We start from the raw sequence: 17,652 nt of genomic DNA, 5'->3' as shown, positions 1-17,652 counted from the left end.
GGGCCCAGGACAAAGTCATCTGAAAGACCCCCCTGCTAAAAAAAATACCAATTCTGGACCTGGGACAACTGCCCAGTAGTTGTATGATCAATTTCATCTTCAGAAGCCTACTGTGAGCTATTTAGGGGATGTATTTCAACCCCTTAACGAGCTTGTTGGTCCAATCGAACGGGAAGGGGTTGGGCAGAAATTAGAAATGGGATAGGCCTCAAGTGTCATCTTCTGAAGCATATGACCGAACACACTTAGGTACAGCAGGGCATTGAAAAACTCAGCTGCCTACTCTACTTAATTCAATATAATTATTTGGCATGTCTTGTGAAAAGTGAAGTGATTATAGTTTTGATTTTCCACGTATGGGAAAAAAAAATGCCAGGTGAACTGTCGGCTGGCATAAGGATCTGATAGACTTGTACAAAGGCATCCCAATGCACATTGATGCACAATTTGTTTTTAATGGAGGGTAGGTTTAGCTTAACCAGAGTAAAAAAAAACACTGCATGCCCAGTAGGCCTACCAATGCAGTACTTCAATGTTGCGCATGCCTCAACTGGTCTGGTATCCAAGACCATAGGCTAGATGTTGGCCTATTCTATGGTCTACTTGGATACCAGACCAGTCAAATGAGGCATACGCAACATTGAAGTACTGCTTTGCTATATTGGTACTGGGCATGCAGTGCTTTTAACCTTTTTGCATTTTGTGATATAGCCTGCCTATGGCTTTTTTCCCCTTTTTTTTTAAACCTACCATTGGATGTCACCATCTGAGTAAAGGTTAACACAGACAAAAAGAAAATGCCTTGTGGAATTTATGTACATATATATATATGACTTCTACAATGAGTTTTTACTTTGGTGAGGACAAAGACCATTTGGAGAGGAGACTGTGCTGTGCGTATGCCTATGAGAGAGTGGGCCAACATCAAGTCATGAGGGCGCACAGGCTGGTGGATGTCAACGGTTGCCAAGGAGCTTGCCTGACAACAAACGCGGAAGACACACAAGGCAGTTAACGCCGCTAGTCTGCGTTAGCAAGTTTAGATTTATTTTCTCACTTGCAGTGCATCTGACTGTGTTTCCACTCGTCAATTGAAAGTGTTGCCCTCCAAAACCACAACACAACGCAGAAGTCTAACGAGGTAGCTGAAAATGTCCAACGCAATGTTATCCGAAATGGACTGGGATGAAGGTCTTGCCATTCCTGTTGCAAATGCAGAAAACAAGGCCTTGGAGGATGAGGTGAGTTTGAATGACACTGAATAAAAGTATGGGAATATAAAAATAACGGGATGCTGTCAGTTTGTTGCAAATGTCTACTTTCAGATGATTTATTGTGCGTATGTGCGCTCATTTGACTTAGCGGAGCTGTTCGTTAAAAAGGGCTTAAGGTTGCTCGTGCTTTGATTACTTTGAGATTAGCCATGAATATCTACCTGTCCTGATACTGAGCATAAAAATCAATGTCTGCATGTTCATATAGCTCCAAAGGAAGCAAAAGGAAAAGGCGGCCCTGGAGAATAAACTTGCAGAGTATAAAGACAGGATTAATGCCATGACTGAACATCTAAAAAATGTCAAGCAAGAGCTGTCACAAACTCAGGTATGTCGTTACATTATCACCACCCCCATTTCGCCTAATCCATCAGGTAACTCTTGTACAGGCCCGCTACACTGGTGGCCATTCTGTACTCTGAGGTTTTTTTTATCTGTTCTCTGATCTTAGGCGCTCTGCAAAGCTAGGGAGAAGGAGACGACCACAGAGGCTCATTTTAAAGCACTGGCTGAAAGAGAGATGGGTCGCCTGCGTCAAGAGATTGCACATCTGGAGAAAGACCTGGGATCACTGAGAGAGAAGCAGACTACTCAAGAGGTTACTCCAAGCAATACAAATCCCCACTATTCACTTTCTTAGACACTCTGCATGCCCAACATCAATATGCATTGTTATTCGCATGTCTGAATGATCAGCTCTTTTTGCCCATAATGATGATTAGCTGCTGTCTGTCTTTTGTTTTGTTTATTTATGTATTTGTTTGTTTTGCTTGTTTATTTATTTATTTGCCTTTTAACACCACAGAACAGTATATTCAAAACCACCCAAACGCTGGAGCAACTGAGTGGCCAGCTGAGCTGGGACCAGCAGACTCTGGATGCCTGGCTGGAGGAGTCTGCACGCAAAGATGAGGACACCATGGCTATTCTCAAATACTCCCAACAGGATGAGAGCAGGATTAAAGTGAGTTGAATAATATTATGTATTGTGTGAGTGTTGTGGTTCCACCAAGCCATATGAGCAGCTGTGTTTACTTTACTTACTTTTATTTTCAGGACATTGCACATTAATGAACATATACATACAGAGACATGTAATGTAAATGTGCCAGATTATAGCTCAAAGGCTCATTTCCATCTGGTGTCCAAAAAAGGCAGGTTAGACAAGAAAAGAATTTAAAATCACAGACATGCATTTTGTACAAAAGACTGTGAATAACAATTGAAATGGTACAAATACAAAAGCAATAGGCATGTTAATAAAAAGACAGAGGCCCCAAAATAGGTCTATTATGTATTGGTGGTGTGCGTGTGTGCGGGTTCAGAGCTCGAAGCCACATTTTAATCTGCCTCTTGAAGGTGGCTAAAGAGGGTTATTCCCTTATGTGCAATGGTATTGAATTCCATAATGCACTGCCTTTAATAGATACTGCATTATTAGGCTCGTTCGTGACAAAGCAGTACGATTTTTGCTAGGCAGTGGGCATGCACACTTTGCCAGTTTGATGCATTCTGGTTAGCATTTTCTAACCACCATGCATCAAACCGGCAAAGTGCACATGCCCACTGCCAAGAAAAAAATCTTACTGCGTCGTCACGAACGAGCCTATGGCTAAAAGAGTTGTCTTTATGAGGTGTGTTGTCATATTTTGAAGTCATTGAAATTAAGAAACTGTTGGTATTTCTTGTCAACAGGACCTGACACTAACCATTGAGAAAATGAACCTTCAAGCAATCCAGAAAAGGAAAGCCCTTGACAATGAACTCACAGAAACGGTCACAGCACAAGTATGGAAGATTTACTTCTCATTTTCTCTTCACAGGCATTGCATTCACCATAATGTATTGCTGTATATTTATCGTGTTGATTATTCACTACTGTGCAACAGATTGGATTGGACAAAACTGCAGAGAATTTTCGTCAGGCGCACGCGGAGAGGCAGGAGCTGATCCGCCAGTGGGAGAGCACCATTGAGCAGATGAAGAAGAGGGATCAGGAGATGCAGAGCTGTGCAGAGGTAACCAGCAGATGGTGCTACACACTCAAAAAACAAACAAACACACAAAAAGCAGTAGACACGTGGATATATACACAGCATTAATGTATATCCAAAACTAATTTCAAGATCAGGAGATGCTAAACAAGCATAATTTACAGAATATATCATATTCTGGAAGTATGTAGTGATGCAATATGCATTATTTTCTTGAATTATATACAGTAATGCAAGAGATAAGTGCAAGAGAATGAGCTCTTCTACGACATAAATTCTTGGAAGTGTGCAACGTTTGCTACTTTAATAATAGGATTCTGTTGTCCTGTTAGTAATATACAATACTTTGGTCTATATCTCACAGATTATGCCGCATTAGGGGCTTGCGCCTCAGAATATGTCTAGATCTCGAGATTATCATTCATTCAATAAGGACTTGAATAATGAGATTGCATAACAATATCACCAAATAAAAAATATTTAAATGTACTCCCAGTATGAAGATTGAGAATTGAGACTGTTTTAAGTTATAGTACTATGGTTCCCATAGTACAAAAAAATGTGAGTGTTATTAAGCAGTCCAAATACCTAAAACCTGCTTGTGATGTTGACAGACGATAACTAAAGTCAACCAGGAAATACGAGACCGGCAAGCGGTGATCAAGGAGAAAATGGTGTTTCTGGAAAGCGAGGTGGAAAACAACAAGGAGCACGAGAAGAAGATTGGCATGGCTGAGCGGCAGGCTGCCAAACTCCAAGACCACTTTCAGAAACAGGACGAGAGCCGCGCGCGACTGCAGGATGAGGTTAGTCCACTAATGACAAAGTAGAGGAGAGTGACTTCTCCAGAAGATTCCAAAAGAAATGAAGGTGTCCAGCAGCACACAACAATACATAGCAGGACAGACTGAACATATAACACACAGCTGCATACATTCGGACATTAGACAGATCAAACATTTATCAACCCTCTGCATATACAAACAAACAAGCATTACCTGGAGGAAACAAAATGACAATTAAAACATGCAGGAGTGTAAATACCTTGGCTTGGGGGGTTGGATCTCTACATATTTGTCTCAATCATAGAGTTCACGGCCTGATTCCAGTTACTTCGATTTTTCAGGAAAAATGTATGGTTCGAACATCCACACACACCACACATGCACATATGCACAATTTATTCATTACCATACAAACCAACGCATCTTCACAGATTAGTCTTACAGTTAAATATGACTGTGGACTGTCATCTACCTGTAAGCCCTGAGATGTGTCATGATTGTTTTATTCAGTTGGATGATGAGTTTTCTTTGTCAACAGCTGGAGAGTTTGAAGAGGACTGTCGACAGAGCAGCTTCAGATGTACAGAAGGTTAGAGGTCAGATATCCAGCATGAAGAAGGATATTCAGGACAAATCCACAAAGTAAGTGTAACTGACATGTTCCTGTGCAGTCTGCCACTCAGGGCCTCGAACCCTCTACCTCCTAGTTAACGTTTCAGTTCGGGCATGGGAGTCACAGCGCGATATCGTTGAGCTCTAAAGCACCAGTCCGAATGCTCAGCACTACTGATAATCTATGAGGCTTTGGGACGGGAGGTTTCTAACGTTCAACGCCACATCCTGCTAGTTGGCCTCCGTTACACTCACCACCCATAAACCTCACTCCCATCCTGGGTCAACGCCACCAGTGTACCTGAGATGTTCCTGCGCAGTCTGAGCTTAACGACCAGTCCGATAGCTCAGCGCTAACGATACTATATGAGGCTTCGGGAGGGAGGTTTACTAACATGCCGTGCCACACTTTGCTAGTTGGCCTCCGTAGTATAAGCACAGTCTCACAGTTCTTCACTGTTAGTTTTGGTGGGACAGTCATTGTATTCTATATTTTTGCAATGCCCTGTAAAATGTACAGCACACTATACTGATGCCATATGCAATTATGAATTACTGTTTACATACATTGCACATAGTAACACCATTACACAATAACGTGCAGTATGTTATGATGACACACTGGTTGTGTTAGTGTCAGTCAGGAGGGTTATGAGGAACATAGTACACAAATCAGGGTTCCCATTGGTCATGGAAGACCTGGAATATCATGGAAATTCAAAAGAGATTTTAACAGTAATGGAAAGTAATGGAATTTGAGCATTTTCCATGTACAGTCAGGGAATATCATGGAATTTTTGTTTAGTCTAAAATACATCTATTTGAAAGACTGATAAATTCACAAACTGATGATCGTCTTAACAATCCTATTATGCAAAGGCCATGGAAATAACAGTTTTATGGTCAGGGAAAGTCGTGGAGAAATCATGGAATTTTTATGTCCTGCTTGGAGTGGGAATCCTGACAAATATCACGTAGTGGTAGTCCGTCACTCTGTGGTTGTTGCCGTTGCTGTACACTAGAGTGAAGGATGCGAAGCTTCAGAATGCAGCGCTGGAGGAGAAGCTGGGGTCTGTGACGGAGACGACGCTGAGCGTGGAAGAGCGTGCCGCACAGATGGAACAGCTGCTCAAGGAGGAGGAGCAGAACATCAAGGTCGGTTGGGGTGCGGAGAAGGAGAACTGAACACACTGTGAAGGTGACAATGCACGGGGAAACTTTCTTAGCAGTCTGTCTGGGCAGTGATGCTATAGGATTTTGAATAGACTCCTTGTCGCATAGCTTTTTTAAATTATTAACAGCAATTTTTTCTTCCATCAGAAAATGAAAAGTTCATCATAATATTGCTCTGCAATATAGGCTCTAAATTAACACCAGCCAACCAGCCGAATGCTGGTGAAATTTCAGTTTGGCTGGTAGAAAAGACCAACTTACTAGCCACTTTGACTTATTAAGGAGTGTGTTTTTGGCTAGTAGGATTAACAGCTACCAGCCAAGTTGCAAAAATTTGCTCTGTGTGTCATGAATTACCATAACACACTTTCTTGGCCCACTTAACCATTTTTCAGTGAGTTAACAGACACACAATGTCCTCAAGTGCTTTGAAGAGTGAGCCACTTTCTGGCCCCCCAATAATGGGGAATGCACAACTGTTGAATCAACAACAACGTGTGGAGGCAAGTTGCCCCCCAAGTGTCTATCAGTGCAAGAATATGGTGATTAACCTGGACTTCTCTACTTCCATGTGTGGCAGTTCTGGTGGTTGGATTAATGCATTGTGCACCTGTAAAAACCAGTGCTGCTTTGTAGCTTACGTAGCTGTGTGGTTCTGGTGGGTGCATTTGCTGATGCCCAGGTCTTTGCTTAACATTCACCTGTCCTTCTTCAACTTACATGTGTTGCTGACCTGTGTTAGTTCAGGAACCACAGATGTAAATGAGCTTTATAGCTGACTCTGGTACCAGAATTGTCTTGTACATGACCCCTGTCAAATAACATAATAAATGAAATGAAAAATGATGGATGCATTTCCTGACAATTTTGTCTGGTCTGTGCAGGAGATCGACTTGCAGCTGCATCGCCAGCGAGACGCGGTGTTCCGCAAGAACCAGGATCTGCAGGCCCTGGTGATGAAGGAGAAGGACCTGGTGAGCGAGGTGTCGGGCAGCAAGGCGGCCATCAGCAGCCTGGACAGCCGTCTGCGCAAGCTCGACCAGAACACCCTCAAGCAGCAGGAGATCATCTACAACCAGGCAAGCTCAGCACCACACGCCTCTGGAAATACTGTATACAACATATGAAGAGCTTTTTTTGCAAAATGACCTGCTTTTTGGAACATTTTGTATTGGGCATTGCTGGATACGATCACTGATAACAGAAGAAAACAGTAACAAGTTCAGATGTAAAATCTTCAGATGAAAATCTTGTAATGGCTGATGGTGTGCTTTGCTCCCTCCACAGGACTTCCAGATCCAGCTGCTGGAGAGGAAGATGTTCCGGCTGCAGGGGGAGGTGAACACGGAGGAGAAGCAGGCCCTGGAGAAAAGGGTGGAGGAGCTGTGCGCCACCCTAGACGAGCGCAGGAAGACGCAAACCCTACTCACCACACAGCTGAAGAAGCTACAGGTGTGTGTGTGTGTGTGTGTGTGTGTGTGTGTGTGTGTGTGTGTGTGTGTGTGTGTGTGTGTGTGTGTGTGTGTGAGATCTTTAATGCCTATACGCTTTTTGGAGGAGAATGAAGCATAATGTGAGCATGATTTCCACATCAAACTCTTGAACTTTTTTTTCTAGACCAGGGGAACTGTTTGTAGTGTAGTGTTGTGTAAGTGTGCGTTTGTGTTTTTGGGCAGGATGACATCCGCTGTGTGAGGAACGAGACAGAGAAGACTGGGACAGAGAAGAGAAACCTCATCACCAAGATTGAGGAGCTCAATCTGTTCAACGACACCTCAGACAAAGAACTGAAAAAACTCAGGCTCAAGAAGCAGGTAATGTACCTCAAATCTCACACTGCAGTGGTGGTAGGAACATGCCTATGCTTCCAACTGCTCTGAAATTGAATTACAACATACCACATACAATATGACATTCTTAATGCACTATGCATCAGACTAATACGACAAAGAAAATGTTGTGGGGCAGCCGTGGACTAGTGGTTAAGGAGATGGGCTCCAGATCAGAGGGTTGCAGGTTCGAATCACACCCTTCCATTCCCTATCTCGCTTCATGGCGGTGGTGCCCTTGAGCAAGGTATCCATCCCCACACTGCCCCAGGGACTGTAACCAATACCCTGCAAATAACTGGATAAGAAGTGTCAGCTAAATCAGTGTTTCTCAACTGGTGGGTCACGACCCAAAAGTGGGTCGCGGAGGGGTCATGGGTGGGTCGCAGAGCCATGGTGTAAAAAAAAATCATAATTCATTGATTCGCTAAAAAAACAAAAAAACATCCAACTTTTCCGAACTTTAGGCGATTGAACTTGTGTCATCTGTCGTCATAGATAAAATCAGAATGTTTATGCACGATAGTAGCGTGCAACCAGTCATTCGAGTATCGCTAAAAAAAATTGGGTCGCGACTGAATGAGATTGGAAAATGGTGGGTCCCAAGACTGTTCCAGTTGAGAACCACTGAGCTAAATGTAATGTAATGTAATGTAAAGTGTTAATGTTTGAAACGCACAACAGTATCCTTTGCTGCTTTTCTCCTGGTACTGATGCTTCTTGTGTGTCTATATCTCGTCCCTTCTTGCCAGGACACCATGGTGGAGGACAACATCCTGAAGCTGGAGACGAAGCGTCTGCGGGACCTGCTGTACGACAAGGCGGACGGCGTGCTGTCCCTGGAGAAGCGGCGGCTGCAGCTGCAGTCGGCCATGAACGAGCGCGAGGAGGAGATACGCGTGCACCGTGAGATGCTCACCAAGCAGCACCGCATCACTGAGCAGGAGCGACAGACACTCAGGTACCTCGGTTGGGGAGGTTGGGGGAAAAGCAAGGCCTTCCACTGAAGCTGTGTTGCTTAACATGTTTAGCTGTGCTTGTTGAACACCTTGAGCTGACACTTGGCACACTTTGTTTAATATGTTTTGGTCTGTTGTGCTAGTAGTAGTACATGTTATTTCACATGTTTATATGTGGGGGGTTCTAGAAAACTAAATTAGGTGCCTTTAAAAAAAAAAAAAATTATATATATATAAAATAATGTATTTGTAGATTAATTATTTATTTTGTCGTGGGTCTGGAAATATATTCATTCTTCACATTCTTTGTGCATTTTCACACGTTGCGATTAGTTCTGAGGTGCATGACAGGATTTCCAAAATTGACAAGATGAGGAAACGATATGAGATCCTGACCATGTCGGGTGGGGAGGAGGAGAAGTCACAGGCCTACTACGTCATTAAGGTGAGCCCACTAGACTATACATGTCCACAGTCTGCAGTACCTCTCCAAATACTTGTCATGGTTCAACCCCAAAGTCAGGATCACTTCGCTGAATGAAAACTGAACCACCGAATGAAATTGTACGCTTTAACACTAAAGACAATTTGTTGTACAAATGGACTGACTTTAACTGATGACACCAAACTGAAAGGTTTTACATACTGTACATTACATTATATTACATTGCATTTGGATTTGGCAGACGCTTTTTAATCAAAGTGACTTACATTTGAGGACTTAACCATAGTACACATCACTAGAAGATACAAAGTGCACAAAAAATATACAGAACAACAAGTGCAGATGCTAAGTAGGGTTAGGTTTTATTTTATTTTATTTTTTTGTGCTCATGTGTCCGCTTGCATATAAGGCGGCCCAGGAGAAAGAGGAGCTTCAGCGCCAGGGCGACGGCCTCGATGCCAAAATCCGCAAGACAGAGAAGGAGATCCACGCCCTGGAGAACACCCTGCAGGTCATGAACAGCCGCAACGGCATCTACCGCAAGTCCTTCAACAAGGTCACCGAAGAAAGTATGTGCTATTCAGACTATCATAGTAAGAGGAGGTTAACTATTACGTTCTATTGTGGCGGTCTGGGCTTGGGGTTATATGGAAACCCATAAAATCCACTTAAACTTTTTTTTTCAATATTTGCATTGAGCTGTTCAAGGTGGACATTGAATATATGCAGACTAGAGTTGTGTAAAGTAGAAGTACATGTACACAACACTAGTGGTATGATATTACATGGTGTCAACTTTGTAATAGCATGCTATGAGTATTGTAATTCCATCTGTAAAAATACTTCCATTTCTACTTTATACACCTCTGAATACATATACGAATATACGTGTATATCCACTTGAACTGTGAATAGTATACTATGTAACACAATGGAACTATTGAGGGGGAAAGTGACGATGGGGGGAAAAATATCTATTTTTGCTGATCTAGATGCCATTATTATACAGTATATTGTTGAAATGAGATTTTGCCTTAAGCATAATAACTCATGTGTGTGTGCAGGTGAGGAGTACCAAGAGAAGCTGAAGCTGGAAGCCCAGAAGAGGGCAGCGGAGGACAAGTACAGAGCCAAGAGGCGACAGATCAGGGAACTCCAGGATGACATTCAGGTACTTCAGTTCACAACTCACCACTAAAACTCGCTAGTGTGGTCGCATTATGATGTTGTAGCGATCTAAAACTGTTAAGCGCAGATTGTGCTGTGCGTACTACTGTACAACGTAATCATCTTCAGGATGAGCCAAACCTACAAGACTGGTTTCATGAAAGGAACAATAGTTGTTTTATAGTTGTTGACGGAAAAAAAAAACCGTGATGTTGTCACTGTTGTCAACAGACCATGAACAGCACCCTGGAAACTCTTCTGTATGAGGAGACGCAGCTGAATGGGAAGACAGAGGAGACCCAGTCGCGCATCCTCCTGCTGAACAAGGAGCTGGCCGGCCAGAAAGAGAAATTGGATCGGGTCAACAAACAGGTGTGACGGGTAGCTCAGGGCACCACCAACAGTCACGCTACGCTAGGTGGAATGCAGCATGCAGTAATACAATCTCCAACGATTTTGAGGACTCTTAACAGCAAACAAGTCTGTCATTCTTTGTCCTTGTCATGCCATTTTTGTTTTCATTGTTCACTCTTAAGTGAGAAGTGGCATGGGTTTTTCATACTCCTACTACTGTGTGTGTTTGTGCGTGTGTGTGTGTGTGTGTGTGTGTGTGTGCGTGTGTGTGTGTTTGTGCGTGTGTGTGTGTGTCTTCTGACAAGTGTGTGTTAAACTGTGTTTGCAGCTCATTGACATCTTCTGAAAGAAAATGACAGATTCATATTTAGCAATATGTTGATGTAGTGATTCTCAAAGTGGGGGTCATGGAGAGAAGGGGTGTTTTTTCAGAAAAATCAACAACAAAAAATGAGAACCACCACTGTCTTAATGAATGGTAACAAATATGTGAAAAGTGATAAATAAGTGAAAAATCAGGCATGTTAAATGCTCTGAGAAATATGAATAACCATTATATCTATCTCCCCGCTCACACACACTCACAGTGTTCAAAGCTGAAGAAGGAGATCCGGTCTGCCAGCGGCGGCGCACAGGAGACGTTTGAGGAGCGGGACATCCGGCTGCGGGAGATGAAGGACCTGAACAAGACGGTGAACCACATGATCCTGGAGGCCATGGAGATGAACCCTGAGCTGGAGGCCGCTCTGCTCATGTACTTCACTGAGGTGAGGGCAACGCAAGAGTTGGGAACTGGCTCAGGGCTGCCCAGAAGAAGATGAGAACCCTTATACATGGGTTCTACATTATTTTTTTAACCTGACTGCGCGAAACTAGCTGCGCACAACTCAACCTCTGATTGTTGGAAACAAAAAAAAACATGTATATTAGCTACAATGGCGCTGTGAACTAGGTTGGGAGTTACGCTTAGCGGCTGTGGGGAAGCCTTCAGGGGCAGATCAAGGGGTCGGTTGCACCGAGCCCAGGGAAGGGGGGTACTCAGAATTGGCTCCTTATACAGTATATCACGAAAGCGAATACACCCCTCACAGTTTTGCAGATTTTTGAGTATATCTTTTCATAGGAAAGCATTACAGAAATGTAACTTTGACACAATGATTAGTGACCTTTTAACAACATATTTAACCGCTTAAATTTCTTGTTCACTCAGAAAAAAAAAATACAGCCATTAATGTTTGAACATGTACTCATAAAAGTGAGTACACCCCAGATTAAAATCCGGTAGAGAAGGGGCTATGTTGGCTCGAATCGTCTCGAAATGAAACGAAATGAAAAGGGATGACAAGGGAGGTCATCAGTGTGCGTTTCAACCTTTCTTTGCATTGAACCTTTAAATTTTGAGTCTGCATCTGGCTTAAATAGATTAGTGTGAGATTTGAATGCAATCCTATGGAGAATATCATGATCTGCTTCAGTAGTCACAGTGCATGTTGACATGCATGTTTCTTTTAGGTGTATTTCAGATTGCCAATGTTGACAGCATTCATGCATCACCAAACCATGTCAGTCCCACTACCATGCTTGGCTATTGAGAGGATACACCTTTTTTGTAAAACTCACTTGTTTACCACCACACATGCTTGACACCATCGAAAGCAAATTTGTTTATCTTGGTCTCTTCAGATCACACGACATGGTTCCAGTGATCCATATCCTTGGTCTGTTCATCTCTCTTGAGACCAAGATAAACAAATTTGCTTTAGATGGTGTCAAGCATGTGTGGTGGTAAACAAGTGAGTTTTACAAAAAAGGTGTATCCTCTCAATAGCCAAGCATGGTAGTGGGACTGACATGGTTTGGGGATGCATGAATGCTGTCAACATTGGCAATCTGAAATACACCTAAAAGAAACATGCATGTCAACATGCACTGTGACTACTGAAGCAGATCATGATATTCTCCATAGGATTGCATTCAAATCTCACACCAATCTATTTAAGCCAGATGCAGATTCAAAATTTAAAAGTTCAATGCAAAGAAAGGTTGAAACGCACACTGATGACCTCCCTTGTCATCCCTTTTCATTTCGTTTCATTTCGAGACGATTCGAGCCAACATAGCCCCTTCTCTACCGGATTTCAATCTGGGGTGTACTCACTTTTGTGAGTACATGTTCAAACATTAATTGCTGTATTTAGTTTTTTTCTGAGTGAACAAGAAATTTAAGCGGTTAAATATGTTGTTAAAAGGTCACTAATCATTGTGTCAAAGTTACATTTCTGTAATGCTTTCCTATGAAAAGATATACTCAAAAATCTGCAAAACTGTGAGGGGTGTATTCACTTTCGTGATATACTGTACATTGTGTATTGAGTGGGCTGTCATACGTGCTGTCTTACCAATCCCAGGGGTGAATTTCTCGAAACCAAAGTTGCTTACTACATTAGCTACTTAGTTGCTTTCAATGCATTTTCCCATTGGCAACTACCGAAGTTGCTAACAGGCTAACAACTTCCCTTTTGAGAAACTCACCCCTGAATTGTGTGTGAGTGGTATGTGTTGTCTTACTGATCCTGGATAGTGTGTATGTGAGAGTGGTATATGTTATGTGCTTACTGATTCTGAATGGTGTGCTGTGTGTGATCTGCAGGCCAACCTGCTCCTGCCTGCCCCAGGCTCAACCTCAAGCAGCAGGCAAGGTTCCAAGGCCAGCTCTGCCCGCAGCTCCGTCTCCCAGCGGTAAGCAGCACCCCTTCGACACAATCAAAGGCTTTCAAACCCCTCTGTGGTCACCCTGTGTTGGGGCACCAGATCAAAGGCTCTGTGTAAATGTAATGATGAAATGCCCTTCTGTTAGTGCAGTTCTTTGGCCTAACAGTCAATGTGTTCATTGATTTAATTCAACATGTTGTCACTGTTGTAAGAGTATGGCCATGGTAGATATTTCAGGATATACGTATTGTCGCGCTATTAGGTTAAAAGCAGGACCAACTAGCTTCCAAACTTATTGTGAATACCATAGAGCTCTAAATGAGCCCTAGAGCTTCCCTGTGTGTGTTATTTACATTTTTGTGCATTTTTTTCTTATACTTAATATGGTAGTGCTCTCTTTCTTTTTGTGTGGATCACCAGGTCCTCTGACTCCTCAGTCAACAGCAGTCCCAGGTCCTCGGGCCTGCAGAGCCCCGCTGTGAAGACCCTGGAGCTGGGCTTTGCCCCGCCGGGTACCCTCTCCCCACACAGCTCCCGCCCATCCAGCAGAGGTGGCAGCAGCGGCAGCAGCAGCGCCAGGTCTTCCCAGAGGAAGAGCCCCTAGATAAACACAGCCCTCATCTGATTGATTCCTTTTCACTCTTCACTGCCCTTCACAAGCACAATGACTGTATGCAAATGTCTGAATGGAGTTTGAAATATATATATTTTGCTGAAAATTAAATGTCTTTCAAAATCTCTTTCAAACGCCGGATTGACTCGTTTAATTATTTTTCCAGGTTGATCTTTGACAGCTCTTAAACTATAAATACGCAATCAAAATATCATACAGTAAGTAGGTTTGAAGGTGGCATTGTTGTACAAAGAGGTGTTTTAGCCTCATTGTCTAATCCTGTTGTCTAGGGTTACAAAAAGGTGTTAACCGTGACGCTGAAAGCCCAGGGTACTTCCTCTCAGAGCACAGAGCAATTTCACTCAATCTCACTCCTGTTATCCAAGTGCAGTGCTATGCTTCAGGTAAAGATGATTCGCCTAATAGTATTGATTGGACTCTCCAGTCACTGTACAGGTATTGGACCAGCAGGTAAGCCAACATAATTATTATCAATATCTTTTTTTATATTTAAATATATTTACTAATGCAAATATTGAGGATCTGTGACGGGAAGTTAATATAAATGGAAATTTCTTAGCTCGACCAGACAACGGCGTTGTTGCCTTCACTGCGATGCCTCCTACAGAAACAGGTAAATTAAATGAACCCTGGAATTATGTATAGAGTTCTAATACTGTTCTATATAATGGTAGCTTTCTAATAATCTAGTAATGTTAATTGTTCTGCACAGAAACGGGTTACTCATATGTTCATATGAACTGTTCTGACATCCACATCAGGTAGCCCAACAATTGTAACGTTGAGAATTGTTGTGGAATCCCTAGAAGACATGAATGAATCTACTGCACAAGCCACTTTAGATGAGGTAAGATTAACAGCTGGAGCCCTGCTAAATTGTACCCACTTTTGGACATAAATACTTAATAATATGCCCCAAGGCACTAGTTTCAATGATACATTTGCTGTGTATTCTACAATGGCAAATGTGTTTTTATTGCTTGAGGAAATTGTACCAGAGAACTTAAGTAGATAAACTGTACGTTCCAAGACGAATATCAGCCACAACTACAGAATTTTATGATTTTAAATATTTTGTATTTTCAGATTGCACGTCTGCTGCTGTCCTCACTAGGTGAAGATGTCCAAGTGTCACTGAGGACCATTAAGCGCATTTAGTGTCCTCATGAATTGATGAGTAGTATACCATAAAAAGGTCTTTATCTTGTGGTTAATGTTTGGATAAGATGAGGACAAATGTACTCTACTGCACTATACATTGTTGTTGACCCTTTAAATCTGGTCTGTCCTCCACAAACAGAACAGCAGATCACCAGCCCCACTGCTTAAAGTCAGGCAGTTCAACAACAGGAGCTTCTCTGCCCTCTACTCTCTGTCTCGAACAGTAGTTACTCTGCCATCTCAAAGCATGCACTGTCTTATTCATAAAGCCATACATTTAATAGGCCTAACAACAGTCTTGTCTTTGAAATAATATCTATTTCGCAGCAGGTGTTACACGATATCCCTGGTGAAACTGGTTTGATCATTGAACATGTTTTCCAATAACACCACACTTGACTGGATATTCTCAGTGGGGGGTAAAAATGTAGGCCGAATGTTGAAAGTTGAAGAATGTAAAAAAAAAAAAAAAACCCTCATGTTCTTTTTTTTTCTAAAATTGTTTAATTATTAACATTCAAACCATGAAATTATAGTGTTGTGTACACATCGTGTACCACAATTACACAGTTATGAATTTATGCGTTGTGTGTTTCTATTTTAATTAAGTAATTAATTAAGTTAAACAAATCTAATAAATAAATATTTGTATCATAATGTGCTGTGTGCATTCATGGAAGTCTGAGCAAGATCTCTGCTGAATCACTGTGAAATGGAACTTCTCTCGTCACACAAGGAACTTGTTCACTGAGTCAACCTAGCCATACCATTTCAAACTGAGGGCACCTCGGTTCTTGGTAGCTGACCTATTTAAAGATAGGTAGCATGAAATGCAGTGCTGTAATCGTATACAGTGGTGCTCATATGTTTACATACCCCAGCAGAATATACGCTTTCTTTGCGATTTCTCACGAAATATGACGGATTACACAAAACCTTTTTTTTCACTCATTGCTAGTGACTGGCTTAAGATATTTATTAGCAATATTCTGTGTTTACTCTTTCAAAAGCATGATCACAACCCAAACTACCCAGATGACCCTGTTCAAAAGTTTACATACCCTAGTTTTTGATGCTGAATATGGCCCTGCTTAACATCAAGGACCGCTCTAAATTGTTTGTGGTAGTTGTGGATAAGGCTCTTAATGTTCTCAGATGACAAAACAGCACATTCTTCCTGGCAGAATGGTTGTTTCCTATAATACCTTTGGGTGTCTTGCTGGAACCTCACATTTGAGGTTTCCCCTGAGTGGCTCAATTATGTTGAGATCAGGAAAGTGAGATGGTCGCTCAAAAACCTTCATTTTATTCTTTCTGAAGCTAATGATGGGTTGATTTGGCTTTCTGTGTCGAAATATTGTCATGTTGGCACTGTTGGAATTTCAATTCAGAAATGCAATATGAGGGGTTTGGTTGGAATCAAGCCAATGGGCAAGGGACTCATTGCATTGGAATGATCATTGCAAGGGAAATTGTTCAGGAGGCATAGAACAACCAAAAAATAACTTCAGGTGAAAGGTAGGACAACATGAAAAAAATGTTTTAAACTGTACAGGAAAGAGGCACTGGAGGAAAGATGGGCTGTTGGGAGTTGCCAGGAGAAAGCCATTACTACAAAAATGCAAACATGTTATTTTGCATATGATACACCAAATAGCATAGTGAGAAGCATCAGAATGCATGTGACAAAGTAATTTGGAAAAATTAGATCAATATGGAACTTTTTCAGCCACTATTAACAGTACCATTTGGAGAACAGTCAACGGAGCCTATGATGAAAGTTACACCATCCCTTCTGTGAAACATGGTTATGGACCACTGATGTCATGGGGACATTTGAGTTACAAATGCACTACACTTTTGGTCCATACTCACAGAATGATGAATACATTGCCCCGTGAAAAATACTGGAGGAAACTTGACACTCATCAGCCTTGAATCTCCACATGGGCCATTGTTTGGACATGCCAACATCACAATATTTCGACACAGAAAGCCAAATCAACCCGTCATTCGCTTCAGAAAGAATAAAATGAAGGTTTTTGAGCGACCATCTCACTTTCCTGATCTCAACATCATTGAGCCACTCAGGGGAAACCTCAAATGTGAGGTCCCAGCAAGACACCCAAAGGTATTATAGGAAACAACCATTCTGCCAGGAAGAATGTGCTGTTTTGTCATCAAGCCTTATCCACAACTACCACAAACAATTTAGAGCGGTCCCTGATGTTAAACAGGGCCATATTCAGCATCAGAAACTAGGGTATGTAAACTTTTGAACAGGGTCATTTGGGTAGTTTGGGTTGTGATCATGTTTTTGAAAGAGTAAACACAGAATACTGCTAATAAATATCTTAAGCCAGGCACTAGCAATGAGTGAAAAAAAGGTTTTGTGTAATCCTTCATATTTTGAGAGAAATCGCCAAGAAAGCGTATATTCTGCTGGGGTATGTAAACATATGAGCACCACTGTATACAGACCTGCTGAATTTAAAATTGTAAACTGGCAATGTAATGGGTGACACTACAATAACTATAATACTACAATTAAGT

At 42.0% G+C, this 17,652-nt stretch overlaps 1 protein-coding gene and 1 long non-coding RNA gene across 2 annotated transcripts; both read left to right on the top strand.

Moving 5' to 3' along the window:
• Positions 1-974: 974 nt before the first annotated feature.
• ccdc39 (coiled-coil domain 39 molecular ruler complex subunit) lies at positions 975-14,051 on the top strand. The gene is made up of 20 exons (XM_063219483.1): positions 975-1,241; positions 1,483-1,602; positions 1,726-1,872; positions 2,080-2,238; positions 2,970-3,062; positions 3,164-3,292; positions 3,883-4,074; positions 4,592-4,695; positions 5,688-5,820; positions 6,723-6,917; positions 7,126-7,290; positions 7,515-7,652; positions 8,420-8,628; positions 8,960-9,071; positions 9,481-9,640; positions 10,136-10,242; positions 10,470-10,610; positions 11,180-11,359; positions 13,243-13,331; positions 13,725-14,051. The coding sequence occupies exons 1-20, from the start codon at positions 1,152-1,154 to the stop codon at positions 13,906-13,908; spliced, it is 2,847 nt and encodes a 948-aa protein (XP_063075553.1). The 5' UTR covers positions 975-1,151; the 3' UTR covers positions 13,909-14,051.
• A 47-nt stretch (positions 14,052-14,098) lies between these two features.
• LOC134466540 (uncharacterized) lies at positions 14,099-14,865 on the top strand. Its single transcript, XR_010038328.1, has 3 exons — positions 14,099-14,388; positions 14,498-14,551; positions 14,700-14,865. It is a non-coding gene; the product is annotated as an uncharacterized LOC134466540 (long non-coding RNA).
• The last annotated feature ends 2,787 nt before the right edge of the window (positions 14,866-17,652 follow it).

Source organism: Engraulis encrasicolus, chromosome 16 (assembly GCF_034702125.1).
Source record: "Engraulis encrasicolus isolate BLACKSEA-1 chromosome 16, IST_EnEncr_1.0, whole genome shotgun sequence".
NCBI lineage: Eukaryota > Metazoa > Chordata > Actinopteri > Clupeiformes > Engraulidae > Engraulis > Engraulis encrasicolus.
The sequence above is the reverse complement of the archived record's forward strand: the minus strand, read 5'-3'. Positions and strand labels throughout refer to the sequence as shown.

Excerpts from the sequence above, each read along its gene's own strand:
- ccdc39 (XM_063219483.1), top strand. The coding sequence starts at position 1,152 with ATGTCCAACGCAATGTTATCCGAAATGGACTGGGATGAAGGTCTTGCC. Across the intron at positions 4,075-4,591 it reads GCGCGCGACTGCAGGATGAG|CTGGAGAGTTTGAAGAGGAC; the intron begins GTTAGTCCACTA and ends CTTTGTCAACAG. Across the intron at positions 4,696-5,687 it reads ATTCAGGACAAATCCACAAA|AGTGAAGGATGCGAAGCTTC; the intron begins GTAAGTGTAACT and ends GCTGTACACTAG.